The 14,366-nt window shown below is 32.9% G+C and overlaps 1 protein-coding gene across 7 annotated transcripts in view; it reads right to left on the bottom strand.

Moving 5' to 3' along the window:
• Positions 1-14,366, bottom strand: part of LOC100372717 (tubulin polyglutamylase TTLL5-like) — a 35,070-nt gene that overhangs the window by 8,692 nt on the left and 12,012 nt on the right. For 3 of the 7 annotated variants that reach the window (XM_085508291.1, XM_085508297.1, XM_085508278.1), the window contains exons 11-26: positions 13,684-13,785; positions 13,392-13,483; positions 12,884-12,991; positions 12,661-12,742; positions 12,298-12,359; positions 11,330-11,418; positions 10,801-10,827; positions 7,921-8,129; positions 7,422-7,484; positions 5,508-5,677; positions 4,739-5,078; positions 3,982-4,102; positions 3,304-3,450; positions 2,820-2,935; positions 2,516-2,718; positions 1,509-1,607 (exon numbers count right to left, since the gene is read on the bottom strand). In XM_085508291.1, coding sequence (XP_085364417.1) covers positions 1,509-1,607; positions 2,516-2,718; positions 2,820-2,935; positions 3,304-3,450; positions 3,982-4,102; positions 4,739-5,078; positions 5,508-5,677; positions 7,422-7,484; positions 7,921-8,129; positions 10,801-10,827; positions 11,330-11,418; positions 12,298-12,359; positions 12,661-12,742; positions 12,884-12,991; positions 13,392-13,483; positions 13,684-13,785 — 2,030 coding nt within the window. Of the gene's footprint in view, positions 1-1,508; positions 1,608-2,515; positions 2,719-2,819; positions 2,936-3,303; positions 3,451-3,981; positions 4,103-4,250; positions 4,363-4,738; positions 5,079-5,507; positions 5,678-7,421; positions 7,485-7,920; positions 8,130-10,800; positions 10,828-11,329; positions 11,419-12,297; positions 12,360-12,660; positions 12,743-12,883; positions 12,992-13,391; positions 13,484-13,683; positions 13,786-14,366 lie in introns of all 7 variants that reach the window. The other 4 variants (XM_085508282.1, XM_085508287.1, XM_085508289.1 and 1 more) reach the window with 4 other exon arrangements.

The raw sequence follows: 14,366 nt of genomic DNA on the forward strand, positions 1-14,366 counted from the left end.
GCTGTGTGTGCACATGGCATGTGTGTGTGTGCTAACACCAATACTTGGGATTGTCAGTTGTTTCCTTTATGCATGCACTAATAAATATAACTTTGAGGACATACTCACAAAAGACTGAAAGAGTGGCAATATCTCTAGTGTACTGAATGTTGATAGGGAGTTTTAAACTATTGTTCAAGTAAGTTTTCTTTGTTTTTACCCTATGGTGCACTACAGCTATATATACTAATAAATAATAAGTAAACAAAAAGATGTTAATCCAAACATTCATTCTGAGTGAGATGCCTTGATTTGTTTGCACTGAATCTTAAATACTACAAAATAAATACAATTTCAGATAAGCTCAATACTGTGTCAGTATCAGATATAAATAATAACAACTACCATGCAATATCAGCACTGTACATATAAATTTAAATACTTGTTTTTTTCTTCTTCTAAAACATTTTCAAGTTACCACTTTATCAATGTAAATTGATAAATGTACAATGTATCTCTACATGCCATTTCAGCAAACTTGACTCAATAAATGAATCAACTAAATCTTAATTTAACTAACATGTCAACAATCTCATAGTGAGATTATACTTCATTAAATTAGCGACATCCTGAATTAGCTAAATTAGCTAAAATAACATACAAAAGACATTTTTTTTTCAGTGTTAATTTCAATACAGGCATGGACATTAGAAGAATATAACAGGGTCGATATGCAATCTCCATAAAAATGCACAGACTTATCAAACACACCACAGTTACTAAAAAAGAACTGTGGACAGTCTGAAATAAGGCAGTTCAGAAAGCATATTACTTTATCAATGTCAAGACCATGATTGATTACCATGTCACCATCAAGCTCCCAGATTGTGGGAAAGAAAGTATATGTTTCTTTGCTATAACTGTAACCGCCCCCACACACCTGTATACAGAGACATGATGGTGACAAGTTTAAATGACAGTACACTGTAAGTAAGGAAACAAAGTCAGCGGAATGCAACACACTAAGCCATCACCTGTAATAAGTCAGAGAAACAAATATAAAGAATATTTAAACAAAAATTACATGCACCATAACAAACTCAATACCATACTTGCTCTATTAGAAATGGATCTTTAAAAAGGTACATGTGAGTCATTTTTTAGTTGCACTGGAAGCTCACCAAGCTCTCAGCTTATGACACTGATTGCCGGACTGTGTGCTATGTGTATACATAAGTGCATGCACTTCAAATACAACAAATATGGTATGAATATTGTAGATTTAATTTTAACAAACAAATAATTTGAAGTAAAACAAGGAAGGGGTGCGCAAACTCTTTACATCATTACGTGACTATTGTGATAACAATATAACAAAAAAAGTCATGCAAATACTACAATTTAACCCAAAAAGATAGAATAATTGATCAAAAACATGCATAAGTGGACAAAATGCACTCATCACGCAACAATTCACACCATAAAGGTTGTGCCTTGCATTTTATTTTGCTGCGTGCCATGCAATGTACCTGTGGTGCTGTCTACGAATCGTTCTCGGGTAATGATGGCTGATTTGGGTCGCATTTGCGGTGCTTTGTATCTGGTCATATCACCTGACACTGCCTCTGCTGGGGAATCATAATTCTTCATTTGTTTTTATCACATTATGTAGAGTATATGGTGTATTTCATTCTAGTATCATGTGAGAACTGTTCCCAAAAGACATAAATAATTTCTGTTTTGCTTTAATTGAAAAGCTGTTTTTAGGTGAGCAGTATTCCACAAATAAATAAATAAGGTATTCTCACAATGTAATCATTTGTTTGTAGCAGTTAGTGCTCCCAATTGGATGAGATAGCGTGGCTGATATATGCAGTTTTCATAAATGCACTAGCAATGTTGGATGCAAATAGTGGTGTAACATGATCCAATGCAAGGAAATATTGTTTTTGTGACTTTCTACATCCATTGCGATATGCCAGTATGTGAATTAATTATTATATTGCATTTATGCCAACTGTAAGAAATGTGTAATTATCCAACGCTTGGATAAATCTTCTATATGAATTGCTGTGTATCAAAATTTCCCTTTTAATTGACACTGAGGGTGCTACATTTGATTTCACTGCACTTGTCTAGTGCTTAATGCCAAGCGCAGATAATCTAAGGTAATGTGCTGTTTGGCAATCTCAATGTAGTAATGTTTTTTGGACAAACTCTCAGTATTGAGACTGTAAAAGAAAATCCCTAAACAAAATAGGGAACAATTATTACGTAAACATATGATTTATCTTCACAATTAAAGAATTGTCCATTGAAATAACATTTGAAATAATGACATTTGATTATATATTTGATATATAAGGTGATTTATCATCGTATTGTGTTGGATAGTTTGTGATATTGCTAAATTGTGTTGGACTAATATACATGTAGATCTACTGCAGTTTGTGGAGTGGATTATGTGTACAAATTATTAAACTTTACATAATATCAGCTTTCATAGATTTTAAAAATACAAATAATTCTGCCATACCTTTCTCTTTCTCTGCAATTCCAACTTTATGTAGTTCACTTGTACTGCTTCTTCTTTGTAGTAGTGATTGGCTGGGACCCTGAGCAATGCTGGAAGAGTGGCCTTTCAAGTCACTCGTAGATTTGGAATTTGTTCCAAGGAATATACTGGCTGATTTATTCATTTTAGTGTAGACTGTCAACACTTCTTCCAATTCACTTTCACTGTATAAAATAAGAGGACCATCATTCCATGGCTAAATATACTCAACTGACTTTAATTATAAGTCCTTTAAAATGAAATAATCAGACAGTGTTTTATTTACCTTGCAACATTTATAAATGATTTGAATTTATCTTCATCAAAACTATCTAGGTGATCTGCATCTTTGCTAACATATTTTCTGTCTATTCTCTTCCTCTGCTGTAATTGTTCAGTTTCCTTGAATGAGAAAGACATATACACACTTATTTTGGTTTCAGAACCCTCTGTAGTTTGTATATTATACCATGTACAACATCAAATTAAAAAAAAATTAAAAATCACACTGCTTGATATGACGGTGAAACAAACGTTTAAATTTACATTATGATAATAGATATTTGTATCACTGAAATCAATGATGTCATTCATACAGAGTTGATCTACTTCTATATTCAAGTAATCATGAATAAATTAATATGCCTTACACCCACAGATTTGTATTAATGCCATTGATTGTGGTTGGCAAATGTCCTACCAGATTGAAGTAACATATACATGTATACCAATATGTACCCATCAAAGCCTATTTTAGTATGACAACTTACCTTGCCATATATATGTACAAAGTCTCCTAGCTGCTTAGCTAATATCCTTCTCCTGTCATTGATAGGAAGTTTTCTACTTGGAACTATTACTTTGAACGGTTGTTGCAGATTGCCTGCAGCTCTCTTGAGAAATCTCAAAACCAAATCCTTGATGATTAAAGAGACAGTAAAGACATACATGCAGACACAATCAGCAATTTACAAGTGACACAAATACTATTTTGAATTTAACCTTATTCTTAAAAAACAATAAAAAACTAAAAAAATTATAGAATCAGATCAATCATTTCAAAAAGCATGGAAGCAATGATAAATTGAAAATGAAAATCCAAACCCGGCACACAATGATTCAGCAAATTACAATGCATGGACTTTAACAAGTACCAGGTACCATCCCCATTATCATCGAGTAGGTCTAGCCAGCAACATGACCAATGCAGTTTACAACAGTGTTGGTGCATTTTTAGATACTAGTAAACAAATTATGGTATATAGTGAAAACAAACTTTATCTAATTTACATAATTTATGTGAGAAAGCAGATTACAAGTTCTAGTGAAGAGCTTTTATATGGGAAGCAGAAATATATTCCACATCATTGACAGGTGCTGCATGGCTACTGACACAGATGATGAACAGTGGTTGGTACCTCATTGCCTATCCGCAAAGCTGCACTAACCATTTGCTCATCATTTCGAGCATTTGGATCGGTACGCTCTTCTGGTCGGTTTGTCTCTTCCATAAGCCGGAGCTGCACTCGTAAGAGATAGGTCGCAAAGGCATGCCTTGCCTGGAGCTTACTGTGAAAGTCGCACAAGCATCACACAGGAGAAAAAAACATCACATGCATCACAACCACAACAACGACAAACACACATGCAAAGAGAAAAAGGAAAGATTAAAATATAATTCTATTAAGTGAAATGTCCAATATGTGTTTGTATTAACCTGTGGCAATGAGTCAGACTCGCTTTCTATTTTACCAGTGTACACTTCTTCATTCAATCTTCTTTGTACCCTTATTAGGTATGCAGCAAATGCTTCTCTAGCCTGTAGTTTACTAAAGAACAATGAATCGCACTTTTTATATATTCCAATCAGTGGTCTAAATATAAAAACCCAGCATCATAAGTTTTATGCTACAGGCTAATCTAATACATTGTAAAGTGGCTTCATATAATTGTACTGTATGCAACCAATGCACCACAGTTGCCTGAGATGAAAAATACACCTACAAAACTATTATTTAATTTTGTTGTACTTCAAGCATATATTTGAGATGATGTTCACTTGTTTTTATACAGAAGTCATTATTCTAGTAGTTTCACTCAATGTGTTATATCTTGAAAAGGTACTATGTGACTCGTCTTGAGTGAATATGACTAATATGTAGCTATGTAACTACATAGATGACTCATACTGCCAAAGTACACTACCTGAGTTCTCCCCCATTGTCAATAATTTCTTTAACATTTATCCTTGGCTTAGGTGGTACTGGAGGTTTCTCTTTCAACACCTCTCTGTTATTATTAGACTCAGAGGCAGGTTTGTCAGCATTGTCAGTGTCCGTTGCTGCCTTCCCATTCACCTCAGTCACATTCTCCTTCTCTGCCTTAGTTGTTCCTGTGGATGTCGTTTTGGGTTTAGTTTCTGCTTGTTGCATCGATGATGTGCTTGTTTTTTTTGTTTTTTCTTCTACTTTCAACTCTCCCTGAGCTAAAGTTTCTCGTTTATTTCGGGTTGTACTTTCTTTCTTTTCTTGCGGCTTATCTTTAACTGCGGACAAGAAACGTACATTGGTAATCAAGCAATTGTTAATAATTAAGGTTCCTGATATAATATAATGAATATCGTTAAAATCTCTGAGTACAATGTAGTTGGTGAAGAGGAAGCAGTACTAGTATGCATGACAGAAATGGACATCTTCGTCATGTCTGCTGCTATGTCCAGTACAATAACAATCGATGCAAGCTGATTATTCAAAAAAAAATTGACATTAAAATCAGTCTTTAAAAAGGCAATCAAGGTACTGGTACTAGGCATAGACTATTATATTTTTTTTAAATGATAATTTGGTAAAATGATAATCGATTATTTGGGAAAACAATTTCAATGTTCCACTTCCACAAGAAGCCACATTAGTAACAAGCTCAGAAGTGCAAAATTTGAGCTCAACTTAAACTCTGTTAAATATTCTATTCTTACCAGTAGTTGTCACAGGTTTATTACTTGATGCAGGTCTTGGTGGCTTTGAAACTGAGTTTCTAAGTTTTTTCCTATCTGCTCTATTATCAATCGTAGACAACTTTCTTTGAAACTGTACCATATGTTCTTTCTTGACCATTGTCATTTGATCCTGTATGAAAGCTAGCCTCCTGTAAACAACAAAATGCAGTGTAGCATATAGTTGTATTCAGCATAAACAGATTGCAATAATTAGGGAAAGTAATGAAAGCATGTTCATTTCAACTGGTTAAAAAAATCACACAACAAATCAAATTAATTGACTGTATATTGTTCAGACTACCCAGTATACCACTGATACAAGAGCTGACAGATACCAGCTGCTGTAATTTTTGTTATTCTGTTGTAGAAATAACTGGAACATCTTTTTTTAACCTGCACAACTACTAGAAGATTCTGGGGAAAATAATGTCTCTCACTGTGAAAAAAGTGAACAAATATTCTTTTGATAAAATCATTTAATGGTCTTGCTTTTTTTGTGTTGAAAAATTGATGCTGACCAGAATAGGGACATTGACATAGAGGGCGGTATTCCTGCCACGATATGGACTGTGTAAACATTGCATTATTCAATGTACTGGTAACATAATTTACATATATTTCACCTTATTTTTTAATTTGAAACATTTTATCAATTTAAGTTAACCATGCAATGGTGTTTTAGCAGTGTGTCTTATCTAGGCCGGAGACAGCTGAATGGTCATGCAATTTATTCAGATGTTTGTCTGATGAGAAGTAAAGGTGATTTAATGCTGTTATGAGCAGTGTGATGAGCAAATGAATCCAACTATGTACAATATGTATATCATTAACACTAGAGATTTAAATAATACTGGTAACACAGACTGCTATATCTGGTATATGCATACATACATGCTAGTACATGGTAATAAGTTTTTCACATGGTTGTGAATGAGATAGAAATATGGTGCATGGTCCACAGCAAGAAAATACATTACAGGTAATAAAAGCAATACCCTGGTAGAATTAGAGAGATTAGACAGTTTGTACTCCTTGGGATGTTGGATAACACTGGCTTCTTACATTACCTATCATCATTAAGAGTTGGTTAAAACTAATGATAATTTACTTTTATGGGTTTTTATATTGAGGACAAACACAGACACTGATCTATAGTTATATACCTTGGTTTTGTTGTCCAGGAGTAGAGTTATAGGATTAGATCATAACAATGAAGGGAATTAAGGTCTCAATTTTGCTACAAATTAGGGATAGGATGGGTATCAGCTAGGGAATGATAACTAAGAAACAAGGGGTATCAATTTACCTGGATAAGATGGAATAAGAAGGGTAACAATTAGGAAATAGGGGTTTCAATTTACCTGGAAATTATGGGATTAATTCAACATTCAACAAAAGAATGCCTAATATTCGAAAAAGAAAATTACTGTTGACAACATTGAAGTTCAGCTAAAAGTAGTAAAACTGAAATTAAACTATGAGAGGGACACTTTATAAGCTCACTGACTAAGGGTATATTTTGCAATGTGAAATTAACTAAATTAAGTGCCTGGAACCTTGAACATACTGACTGTTATTTAGACTTACAATTGGGTCGGCGACCGATGCATGTCAGGTCGTTGATGTTCTTTAACTGCAACACTACAAAGAAAAAGTCAGCACACACACAAAATACCCAACCACCATCGCAAACGTTGTCAATGGAAACCAACCAAACAATGAACAAAAATATTTTTCAAGAATATGCTACTGAATGAAAGGCTAATGCTGTATTAGAATGCAACAAAAAGAAGAGTACACAGAGAAATGAGTTTGTATTTTTAGTAATGAGTGTAACGTAAAAATGTCAGCATAAATAGAAGCATTACAACATTTGATTGGTGCATTTCTTACCTATCAGGATACAGCTTTCTGTGTAACATTTCATTGTGCGTTGTCCGACTTTCTAAAAAATTACTATTAGGGAAAGAAAGGAAAAACATTGACATAAATCAATACTTTGTCTGCTACAGGTTTCAATTCATTTCAGAACTTTTTACAATTTATTTTGCGAATTTACGACCTGTTTAGCTATGAATGCACAAAAACATAATAAAGATATTATTTATATAAAAAAAGATAACAGTATATTCTAAAATATGCATTTAAAACAAACCAATTTCATAATTGAATCGAGCCATGTGGTCTCAAGCAATAACACAAAAATAGAGCACAACTGGTCTGAAAGGAAATATATTTTGCAATTTGACAACAAAAACGACCACCAGGTTATTTGGGATTGTGAAATAATTATATTATCTTGTATGTTTTCTACATATCAAATAAAAACAAAAATCTTACAATTAAAATAAATATAAAGTCACATAGTTACATTTCACACAATTGAACTCACCCATATTTTTCCCAGCTTTCCGGAGAAGGAAATATTCGAATCCAACCCCCTCTCCTCTGATTTTCCTCTTTAGTTTCTCGAATGATTCGAAGTTCCTCTGCATTTAACCGATTGTCATTTCCAGGACGGCCTGAGCTTGAATTTGGACGAGCCCCAACAGCTGTAAAATTCTTGGGGTTGACAGTTCCGGCTGATTGTGGACGCTGTTTCTATTAAAATTAAACATAAATGTATAAGTAGGTGTACAAATAAATTATGAATCTAATACAGAAATAGTGTAATACTGCAAACAACAGTGAAGTCTTTAGTCTTCATGTTATACTCTGAGATTTATGAGAATCATACAAGAATTGTTACATGAATTGCAAGAATTTTTTACTTATAATTCAAACATCAAGTGACTGTTCATATCTCATTTTATTAGCAAATAGTGTTATGATGCACCAGACCTTACTTTCTAAGGCAAGTGACTTGCCTATCCCTCACCCAAATCAAGGCCTAGAAGACCTAATTGTCATTCTTACAATTAAGACCGGTTTGAAGAGATTTTAATCACATAGCTTCTCTATCACTCAAATTTAGATACTGAGTTTAAGAAAGTTTTTTTTTTCTAAAGACAGCTTACAATAATTCAAAGCAAGGGCAAATATTTCCCACAACTTGGGAAGATTCACATTGAAAAACATTTCACATAACAGTCTCAAGCATCAGAAACAATCTGCAACTTTTAATATACACAATGAACCACACAGAGACAGAGACTATCAAAAAACCTTTTACCCAAAAACATCATTACTTTTATCCTGAAAGGAAATTATGCTGGTTAATATTAAATTAAGGATGGGAGGGAAGGGGATGGAGCAATTTCAATGGATGGTAACCATGTTTCTAAAATGTCAATGGTCATGAGGTGTCACTGACAACAAAAATAATGTGAAGTCCACCATGTTCAATGATAATATGAAAATAGCGATATCCAAAACACCAAACATGCAAAGAGTCTTTTCAAACTCGCTACAATGTGTGGTTATTATAAGTTTTGCATCAATTTCTTTTTTGTCTTGATATTATATCAAACTGAATAGTGCTAGCCTTTTTACTGTCCGACATACCACTTAACCTTTGACCTTTCAGACTGATAGGTTTACGGACAACAGAAAGAAATGATACAACTATATATAACAAAGCGGGACAAAGTGAGAGCATTTTTGATTCTTGCATGATATTTTACATCAATAATTCAAAGTGTGCATTTCAATATATAGACCTTTATTGTGAGATCCATAACTACTAGATTGAATGTAAAACAAATGTGCAAACAAAATAAATGCTTTAATAAGTCTTTTTATGAAGTAGAACTAAAGTATGAATTTTGTTTTGACAGATTACATTCAGTGAAATATAATTATATTCAATATTATCGATTAAAAAATACAATAATAATATTATAAACCATAATAGAAAATACTGAATTACAGGAAAAAATACATAAAGTATTGATTGACAGTAAATAACTGTGGTATCTTTAGTAAGGTGATTTGGTTTGCATTATATTGTGCTGTATGCTAGGTGGAAAGCACAATGTTTGGATGGGTGCACATCAATCAGATGGCATGCTTATAAAAGCACTTCAAACAGATAATTTTCCGTGCATGCCACCCTTTCTTACCCTTCTTCGCCGCCGAGAGCGTGTCCGTGTTTTTCTTTGCTCTGGTTGTGTTTGTGTTTCTTGTTCTCTATCATCCTGAACTGGTTTACTAATAGTATCATCCTGCTTTTATGCAAAATAAAAATACAGATGCTCCAAGGACTGACTAAAAAGGCAACATGCTTGTCCATATTGAATGATGGAGAGAAGATAACCAGTCTATGACATTTGCTCAAGCTTAAAGATGGATGTGACTAAAACACTTATTTCACTTAATTGAATATTCAAAAGTTATAATAAAAAAATTGAGGATACTGGATGTTGTGCCATCATCTTTTTGTCCCGGTTTATATGATGTTTAATATTCATTGTATCATGAACATTTTTAAGTTGTCTAAGTTGAACAATTGCAAAAAGACCAAGTTCACATTCACACATTTGGTAATTAATGTTCTAGGACTCTTATTATAGCATATTCTATTTAAAAACACAATCATGGTTTCCTTTCTTATTACAGATTTTCATGCAGAATAGTTGACAAACCCACTAAATGCCTTCAAAAGTACAAAAGTATGAGGCATTGGGTTTTAAGTTAGATAACGCCCCTGTACTTGGATTCTTCAAATACTAATGTACACTTTTGTTAGGTGTGAATTCAAAATAGCCGCCAGAGTATGGCTTGGCACAAAAGGAGAAATCACAGACATTATTTCCATGAAAACTAGTTTGTGTAATTTGGCCCTCTTTTGATTTGCTAGCTCTATCGTTATCACTTATTTAAACTTTCACTCATCAAAATATCAACAATATGTGGTGTTTTTAAATTTTCCATGTTTTCTATTACTTACTAGCATACCACCTCAATACAATCTGTATGTGTACTGTGATGATATACTGTGAAAAATGATATTAATTGTTCTGATAGTAGTAGAGATGACATTGCCATCAGGCATGAGTCAGTAATTACTCAATAGTATTATTATATGTTACTCAATGGCACTTAATTCTCAGGATGTACCCTTACACATCAATTGAATGTTAACACACAAAAGCAAACATTAAATGAGAAATGGGAGGATGGGTGGATATTCAAACTAGATTATAATATGAAAACTGGGAATACATTTATTAGTTACCATGAAAACATTGAATACTTAGTTCAATTAAGTAGCTGTAATTATACCCCAGTGCGCTAGTCACCATTATGTTACTGCTATTGTACTACAACTTACCACTAGCTCTGAGCCTACTCTCTCCTTCTGCAATGTGCCAAGGAAATAAAATGTGCTCAAAACAATTTTTTACATTAAAAGTATGTGACAGTGTTGTGAAGTCATAGTGTGAGTGAGTTTGCATGGATTATTATAATTAATATTAGATTGAAGTAACGACATAAATGCAATGTGGGGGAGCTAGGTATCTTGATTGGGTGAGGGAAAGTGATACATTAACATAACCATATTGATAGTGAATTGTGCATAAAAATGTCAGAGTTACATCTAAGTATGTTGTAAAAATGTAGGAATTATTTCAGCTACAAATAAATGATTCACAAAAAGAGATCAATTGCACATGTATATACTAGTACATTGCAACATAATGTAGGGCTATTGGGGTTTGACTTGCAATGAATATGGATGGAATGAAAAACACAGCAACCATATTGAAATCATCAGTATTTATGTTTATTTTAAAATGACCATATATTCATTAGGTGATTGTTAAAGAGTGATGACAAGAATAAATCAAGATATTCTATACCTGTTGCCTGAGTGCACTTGAAGCTGCTAGTTCTTGGTTTCTTTTACTTTGTTGTGTTTTTCTCACCATTGGATCATGTGCAATGAAACCTATTGGGTTAACAAATATGTACCGTATTACCAATGTAACCATTAAAAACAAGCCAACAAGCAAAAATAGCAAAACACAAGTGACCTAAAGGTCGAAATAGTTCTACTGTTTCAGCAGAGTACAGGGCAATATAATAAAAAACTTTGGCTTTGTTTACATTCAACTCTAGGAACACTTGTGTTTGGGATGCATTTAATAGTACCAGAGTTTTGGATTCATCAACTACAGTTATAGGATATGTCAGAATTAGCAGAGAGTTCCCTTTATGTCACACAATGATCTAATCCAAGGTACATTTACATATAACAAGTATCAATTCAATCAAACTAGCAGTCATCAATTAGAAGTCAATTTTCACTAAAAATATTCACTAAAATTTAATTGAAAATATCAACACAAAATACACATATATAAGTATAAAAGTAGAAGTTTTCAAGAAGAAGACAAAATTAACATTTTTGATCAAAAATTACAAATAATATTCATTTGAAATTATGATCACAAAATGATGAAATTTTCTCAAAGACAAATGTATCAAGTATAAAAGCAAAATGCCTGTCAAAAGCAGAAATAAACAAACACAAACACGTAATTGTGTTGCCCAATTTTCATATTAAAAATAATTCCACTCAGATTACGCCTACAATTAAATGTTCTTTGTGATATGGAACTGAAAAAACTTGCCTCTTTGCTTGTAAGAATTGACAGGAGATGCATTGTTCTTAGTTTAGGTGGACATGAAATTATGCTATATGTAAAATACATGCAAAATTCAGCAACATGCCAGTGTCACAGCAATGATAATGGCACTTGATGTCAGCAGAATGTGTACAGGTGCAGTAAAATAAGATATTGTCATGATAAAACCACTTATTTACCTGTTAGTGTGAAAAGATCAGCAATCATATTGGCTTTAATCTTCATATCTAAAGGTGCATCACTGAAAATCAAATACATATTTATTATAAGTGAGAATTTCTTAAACGTCATACTGAAAATCACAAACATTATTTGCTTTTTTGTTTGCGAAAACCTTCCTCAAGGATTCCAGTGAAATGTTAACAAAATTCAGTGATTTATCCTGACACACAAAATTTGGTAAAAGTGTTCAAAATGTATGTGCCAATTTCCTTTCTAAGCTTGGTACAATACTGACTACTAATTTAGTACAAGACCTACACTGACAATCACTGGTGACATAATATAAACACTGTGAATGAAACAAAGGCAATGAAACTTACCATGCTAATGATGGAGAAAGATTCACTTCCAATAACCAAGGCTTTAGATTGTCATCCACCAAAATATCAAAACCATATAGTTCTGTTAGATAAATGTGTTCAGTTTTTATTGCAAAGTTATTGCTGCAGTGCTGCATGGAGAACAGTGAAACAAGAAAAACACAGGAAGAAATTCTGCAGTTGATGGAAGACAGATAATGGAAGATATGATTTCTATACTCACCAAAGCAGTTTCCTCTATTGGGCATGAACATTTTACATGCTGTGGCTATTGGAAGTTCACCAGCCAATATTGTCTTGATAACCAAGTCTTCCATTTTAGAAACCAAATCTAGTGAAATAAAGAGATTAGATTAACACATTGCCTGTTGAAAGCCTCCAAAAATAGTTGAAATGAAAGAAAAACAATGATGTCACTAGCATTACATCATGTGACAAAAACTAAAATAGTGACAGCCATATTTATAAATGTTGTAGTGTTGAAATAAATTTTTTGCTTTGAATTGATGACAAATTTTGATTGCATCAGTTCTATTTTAACAACTGCTATTGAGGCATGGAGTATAGTGAACAATGATTTATACCGGGGGTAAAATAAAGGATGGTTGTTTATATACTAGACTGATGTACACTCTATTTGTTGCAAATGTAGAATTAGTAGATATAGAGTATAAAATAGTAGGTGAGACACATAATGGCAGTCATCTAACATAAAGAAGTAGAGCACTTACTTGTGACATCCCTTCCTTGTTTCTTAAGATATCTAATTACTGCACCTAAACTCCATTTATTGCCATAGTCTTCTATGGACGGATCATCACACCTTTAGGAGACAAATGAAAAACAACTTAAAGGAACACAATAATACAGATAAACTTTTAGTAAATGCATAATTATGAATTCTCTAAAACAGATGAAAAGTACAACCTCTCATGTGTCAATGCACAGAAAGTAGAACACTCATTGCAAATAGTGTTCTTATTACTTTTGTGATAACATAGTTTGCAAAATGCATGTACTTACCTAACAAAATCGTTACTTTTTTTATTGATACTATAATTCGTCAAGTGCATACAAGTATTGCGGATACTCTTGGCACTTTTATCATACTGCACAGTAGCAAACCTAGATGGCAAAAAATACACAGAAAATTTGCTGTAAATATATATAAATCGAAAAATCCAGGTATATAAAGTGCTCTTGTGTTCTTAAAGTTTAAATATTGGTGTAACTATATATGCAAGCTTTGCAATGGTCAGTCAATTTCTTTGTATAGGAAAGAACACAAATAATTTACAATCACAGAAAACTGTGCACCCTGACATTGAAAAGAACAACACACAATGTATGTAGACAACCATTTCCAAAATTAAATTACTTGGTACCAATAAAACTCTGCTACAAAATAATGATTATTAATATTACTGAGAGTGAAATACCCAAAATTCCACCTTCAACTTCTTGAACTAGCATATATCTTGTAAACTATTCACAACTTTTATATGCCACAATGATTTCCAAAACTACTCAACAATGAACATGCAGTCAATAATTGTCAGTAATACATTATATCTTTCTCTATCAAAGAACCTATTGTGTATATAATATTTTTTGCAGTCCCAAATTATTTACTTCTATACCCTATCACAATACTACACCACTCAATAGTGCCAGAAGATAAACCTTTAAATTCATTAGTTTCATGA

This window comes from Saccoglossus kowalevskii, chromosome 2 (genome assembly GCF_978046115.1).
Source record: "Saccoglossus kowalevskii chromosome 2, keSacKowa6.1, whole genome shotgun sequence".
In the NCBI taxonomy this organism is placed as follows: Eukaryota; Metazoa; Hemichordata; class Enteropneusta; family Harrimaniidae; genus Saccoglossus; species Saccoglossus kowalevskii.